The sequence below is a fragment of the Microtus ochrogaster genome, chromosome 5, assembly GCF_000317375.1.
Source record: "Microtus ochrogaster isolate Prairie Vole_2 chromosome 5, MicOch1.0, whole genome shotgun sequence".
NCBI classification, from domain to species: domain Eukaryota; kingdom Metazoa; phylum Chordata; class Mammalia; order Rodentia; family Cricetidae; genus Microtus; species Microtus ochrogaster.
Window position 1 is genome coordinate 95873716 of NC_022012.1, and position 6225 is coordinate 95879940.

Below are 6225 nucleotides of genomic sequence, written 5' to 3' on the forward strand. Positions count from 1 at the left end.
CTACTGGGCAAACAGCCACCCAGAGACCAACTCTAAACACTTCAGAATACTTTTTAAAAATTCTTTTTTCTCTGCATGGTTTTAAGCACAACTGCTTAAAAATGTTAGTTTTAAATCTAACGTCTTCTCCCTCCACTTAACATATATTAAAATATTAAGATAAAATCTTATTAAAACTTTCTTTGAGGCTGTCAAGGATGAATTTTCCACAATTTATTGAACCAATCCCTTTTCTGAAGGGCTTAAAAAGTTTCTAACATTTTGGTCTTACTAAATAAAAGACGGTGATTGTGTTATTTTCTGCCTCAGTTGGAAAGCTGACTTCTCCTTTAGACAAGGTTTTAGAAAGTGGAATTGAAGAGGAAGTTTTTGTTTTGCTTTGGTGTGTGTGTGTGTGTGTGTGTGTGTATACTGAGTCTTACTTCCTTCATGCTATACTGACTCCAGAAAGTTACTTGGCCTTCTTCGGAAGGTCTTAGTCCCGGAGTTCCCACTCCTGGCTCCGCTAAGAGAAGGCGGGAAGGCAGGGTGAGGGTGCTGCACCCTCACTCCCAGTTGCCCGCCTCCCCCCACTCCGGTCAGAAGAAACAAAACAAAACAACAGCAGAAACAAGAAACAAATTATCCGGGTGTGGATTTGTTTTTCCTGCCTTCTGTGATTCCAAGTCCAAACCAAGTCTCCACATCCACAAACCAATCTCTTTTTTTAAATAAGAAAAATTAAAGAACTCACGATCCTTTTGTGTTTCAACTTGTGGTCGGGAATTTAAATTTCGGACTTGCAAGTTGCATGGCAACTTCCTGTTAAACCGTTTACTGCTCACTTTTACACCTCAGTAGAGGGGTGACTGCAGGTTCCTCGCCTCTGTCCCGCACCTGCTGGAGCTGCAGCTCGGGCTCAGCACCGCCAGGCTCAGTATCTTAGGGCGTTAGCGTTCTGGACTGTCTTAAGGGCTCCTCGCCCTTTACGCGCGTGGGATCAGCACTTTCCTGAGCTGGACGCTCGGGACAGAATGCCACCCTGAGCTGGGGCGCGCGGGATCGAACGCTACCGCCACCCGGCGTCCAGGCACCCGTCGCGCCCTGCGTGCCAGCACTTACCTCCGCCGTACATCTGACACAGGTATGGGAAGCGCCACACATTGCCCAAGCCCACCGCGTAGGAGATGCAGGCGAACACAAACTGCAGCGGGTTGCCCCATTGAGGCCGCTCTTTCTCCATGGCCCGCGTTCGCTCTCTGGCAGGGCCTGGTCTCTGGCCACTGCTCGCCCGCCTTTTAATTGCTAATCTCATTAACGCCCAGAGGGGCGAGGCCGGTAAGCGGGGGAACTGCGAGCCCCACCCCGCCGAGCCCCGGCGGGGAAGACACCCCTCCTTGGCACCGGGTGTGGACTTCAGAGCGCAGGGAAAGGATCACGTTTCCTCCACCTCTTACTGATTCATCGATGGCAATATTGTATATGCCAGCGACTACTGAGCAACGGGAAAGCACAGCACCCTCACTCCAAAGCTGACGTTCGGATGGCGGGAACATTTAAATGCCGCTAATAACCTTGTTCTTGACTCTTTTTTTTTTTTTTTTTTTGACCTGCGGAGGCAGTTTCTTTTGGTTCGTACCACCCAGTTCACCGAAATCGGAGATGTAGGGACGATTTAAGGGGGTAAGTCCTAAAACCACATAGACAAAGACCCAGAACATCCCAGAGGAGAGATGACTTTTGCAGGGAGAGGGTGGGTGTGGAGGCTCAGAGGCAGAGCAATACCCTAACCCTTGTGAGACCCTGACTTTGATCCTAGCACACACGGGAGACCTAAGTTTCTCCATCTAGTGGTCCTTCCCTACGCGCCCGTAGTGTGGCAGAATCAGGTTTTGAACAACTGCCGTGAGGCCAATGGGAGCTAGAGGTTCTCGTCCTAGGCTAGGCGAAAACCTAAGATTTTCATGCTTTTGCCGAGCCAGAGAGGAAATGTAGTTGAACCCGACTGCACAAAGTTTAGTGCAGTGACTTAGGAAGGGTCTGTTGTTTATGTCTCTACTCCACCACTGACTAAGCTCCGTGACTTGGGCAAGTCATTTAACATCTTTGACCCTTTCATCTGTAATAGAAAAACAAACAAACAAACAAACAAACAAATCCCTTCCAACAAGCTTAAACTACCTATCCTGGAAGTTTTAACCTTAAAACAGTGAAGAAGAAAAGCCAAGTCACAACACAGCAGAAGGAAGGCTGGATCTCAAGCTTCAGATTGTAGATTGTTTTCCTCCTCTCCTGCTTCTTCCCATGCCTAGTCCCAGTCCATTGCTGATGGACACTGTGACGTTCCAGTCTGTGGCTGCTATGAACAGAACTAGTGGGAGCCTCTAACACACTCCTCTTACTGGAAGAAACTTTGGGACTACGGGCAGGGTTAGGAAATACCAGTTCACATTCTTATTAATCTCAGCTGCGCTGCATCCTTGCAGCCGCTCTCCATTCTGTTAAAACAAAACAAAATCAGGCATTTATTGAGGGCAGGTGCCACAGCAGGCGTGGAGGTCAGAGAACAATTTGTGGGAGTCAGGCAAGCGATCTTACCACCTCGCTGGCCCTACCATTCTGCTTTTGAAGTTCTGTCTAGACTTATCACTGTGCACTGATGGCTCAATTTGCCTTTTGATTTTCCTGACAACTAGCAAGTCTGCAGCCTTTTATATGCTCACCGGGCCATCAGAAGAGCCCTGGGTTTCTGAAATTCCTGCATAAGCTTTGGTCAGTTTTTACCAGGCTGTCTTTCTCTACTGATTTGCATTTGTTTTCCTGTTCTGGCTATGGGTCTTATGTCTGCTTTACAAGCTGACAGTTTCATTCCTTATTTTGTGTTGACTTTCTGACCCATCATAAGTGTCTTTTAGTGAAGAAAATTCTTAACTTCAAGAAAGTCTAGTTGGAGCGGGAGATGTATGTAGCTCAATTTGTAGAGCGCTTGCCTAACATGCATGAGAGCCTGGGCTCTGTTCCTAGCTCTCCATAAACTGGCTATGTATGGTGTATACCTGTAATTCCAGCCCTTGGGAAGAGAGGCAGGAAGATCAGAAGTTCAAGCCATCCTCAGCTATGTAGCAAGTTCAAAGCTAGCCTGCTATAGGAGATCCTATCTCAAAAATAAACAAATAGGCTGAGGATTGGAGTTAAGTTTCCAGCACGCACATGATTAGCTCACCACCACCTGTAGCTCCAGCTCTAGGGAATCCAATGCCTTCTTTTGGTTCCTGAGGGCACTCATACATCTGTGTGTAGAGACACATAGACACATAAAATAAAAATAAATATTAAAAAACAAACAAATCTATCAGTCTTTTATAAAAAGTTGTCTTCATGGTCATTATTTCCATCACGTCTTACTTTCCTGCCAGGAGTGTGGCACATGCCTTTAATCCTAGCATTTGAGAGACAGGAGGATCTGTGAGTTCAGAGCCAACCTGGTTAACATAGTGAGTCCAGGAGAGCCAGGACTACATAGAGACCCTGTCTCAAGAACAAAAAAAAGCCCAAAACAACAATAACAACAAAGAGCCCAAATTCTCCCTTTTCAAGTCCAAGATCATGAAGATATCCTGAGCATTCAGCCCTTAACAGAGCAAATCTCAGTGGTGAGTGAGTTACTGCCTATCGAGACTGTCCTTCACTAATCCTGGATTTCAACGATTCTGCTAGGCTGGTTGGTTAATGCACTCCAGGGAATCCTCCTTTCTCCACATCCTCAGTATTTGGAGAAGTAGTCACGGGCCACTGTCCCTGTTTTTTTATGTGGGAGCCAGAGATTGAAACTCAGATCCGCATGCCTAGAGGCAGACCCTTTACCAAATGAGCCATGTCCACTGCAGTCCTGGTAAACCGTCTACCTATAGGCATGGTGGTGAACAGTTAGAACAAAAGAGCTGTGGCTGCCCCCAGCTATGTACTTATGTTTTGGGTATCACAAATTGGTTTTTCTATAGGATTCTTAGCGACATTTACTATCTGGGCACCTAAGAAAGAAGAGTTACCAGCCACTAGAAACATGAGTTAATGTGTAGTTTGCTGGGCCAATGGTGGCAGTGCCCTTCTTTTATTCCTTACCCTAGGGACCAGACCAGCATTTGGGAAGCCAGCCCAATATTTGAGACTCAGAAAGTGAGAATCTCTGTCTCTCTGTGGTGTGTGTGTGTAGTACAAAGAATCACCCAGACCAAGTAAATGCAAATAAAGTGGTCAGATCACCATGCCACCCTAAAAATCCATTCGATAATTCTGAGAAGATCTACCTAGCAATGGGCTGCTCCAAACACAAGGTGTGGTGGTGAGGACTTCCACATGGAGAGAATAATGCAGTGTGTGGACACTGATGGCAAACTGACAGATGCTTATCCACTTTTAGCAGGAGAATCTCTCGTCTGTCTGTTAATGCCTGTGGTGTAAATACTTCAACTTCAGGCCATTTTGAGATTCCAACATGATATCACTAGGATTGGGGAGAAGACATTCAGCGGCACACCGTAATGTTGAGTTCTCAACCATGGTGACAAGGTAGCCTCAAGAGCTTAGCCGATAGTAAAGAATAGTAAATAATTGGAAATGATGATTTTTAAGTCTTACTTCTTCTTTAGACAATTTATATACTAACTTAGCCCTCAGGAATGGCTGTATTTAATAAAAACAAGTTCTCAAACTTCCTGTACACCCCCCCCCCATTGGTCACTCAGCACTCCACAGAAGACTGGGTAGTAGAGCAAGCTCAGCTCTTTGAGGTGTTTCTCTTTGGGATGTTTTGTGTTCCAGAAGCAGAGTTTTCAGATAAACTTAGGGGCGCCTACTCTGGTTCATGGGAGAACCCTTTCTTCAGACTTTGCCTTCACTGCATCTATGACAGTCAGGACACAAAGGCCTGAAGTTCATGTTATCCACTTTCCTGAAGAGGAGGAGAAGAGGGGGACATGGGTGTAGCTGCCAAGTGCACCTCAGGATTCTATATTCTTACTCTACCAACTATGAAGGCTGTGCAGCTTTCAATTATTTGCTCATCTTGGTGATTTCCATTGTTACCTAACTACCATCGAGAGCTTCCAGTTCCCTACAAGATAAAGTCCAAACTCCTTAGCTTCGTTTGCAAGGCTTTGAGGATTTTTTAAATTGAGTACTGAGGAATTTGACCCTTGCGTGCCTGGGTTCTAGGAAACAGAATCAGTCCAACTCTTAATTATAAAAATACACAGCATTTTGCTTCAGGTGAAAAACCTGCCTTGTAAGGATGAATATGACATAATAGCAGCCACAGCCCAGAGGGATACATACAGTGCACTATCAGGACAAATGTAGCAGTGCAGGGCTTGGGGCACCAAGAGCTGGCTCAGTGGTTAACTGCACTTAGAGGACCCAGGTTCAATTCCTAGCACCCACATGGTGGTTATTGTTTTTCTCATGTATTTTTACATAGATATGAAAAATTTTAAAATGACTCTCCTCCTTCTGTATTTCCAGGGTCTTATGTCTCACACTAGGTACTATGACCCTTTCAGAAACTGCTACAGCCTTAGAGTGTCCTGGATCTCGATGTGCCCAGGGCAGTCTCATTACAGTGACTTGTGTACATTGCATTTCCACGTGGAATTTAATTTGCCAAGTGTTAAGGTTCCCCAATACCAGAAACTTATTTTTGTAAAGAAAGAGCCATAATTTGCTGTCCATTATGACAATCATTTAGTTGCTTGTGGCTGGTGGTTTCTGTGAGGGGCTGGAAAGACACAACATCACTGCACAACTTCCAGCAGGCAGTGCTGGCTTGGAAGTTCAGTGGTAATGTCTGCTGGGCAGCATCTCTCTGTGCTTAGACTGTAGGCAGCTGTGTGAGCTTTAAAGAGCTGCATGTTGCATGCTGCACCACTTCCTCAGGAGAGGGTGTGACTTTCTTTGCTCCCTCTTTGGGTGCCGACCAAGGACATCTCAGGTTTCTCCAGAGCTACAGCTCCTCACCCCCTGGCAGGGAGGTCCCATGTACCAAAGGTGACTCCATCCCTTGAGGCAACTGCCACTTTGGAATGGGAAATTATTGTGCCCTCATCCAGACCTAGGCCCCTGTTCTGCCCTTCTGTCTCAAGGACCCCAGATTCTTCTGTCTCACCAAACCCTGACTCTGGCCCTATTTTTCCATAGTTTCCCTCTCTGCCTGGACCTCACAGGTAGTCGGTCAGTTTACACATCTTGCTC

General features: G+C 46.1%; 1 protein-coding gene across 1 annotated transcript in view; it reads right to left on the reverse strand.

Annotated features, from left to right (window-relative positions):
- The window catches only part of LOC102002727 (sodium- and chloride-dependent transporter XTRP3A), a 39483-nt gene extending 37989 nt beyond the window's left edge, over positions 1–1494 (reverse strand). The window contains exon 1 of the mRNA XM_005348164.3: positions 1102–1494. Within this exon, the coding sequence (XP_005348221.3) occupies positions 1102–1294 (193 nt within the window). The 5' untranslated portion in view covers positions 1295–1494. The remainder of the gene's footprint in view (positions 1–1101) is intronic.
- Positions 1495–6225: the final 4731 nt, after the last annotated feature.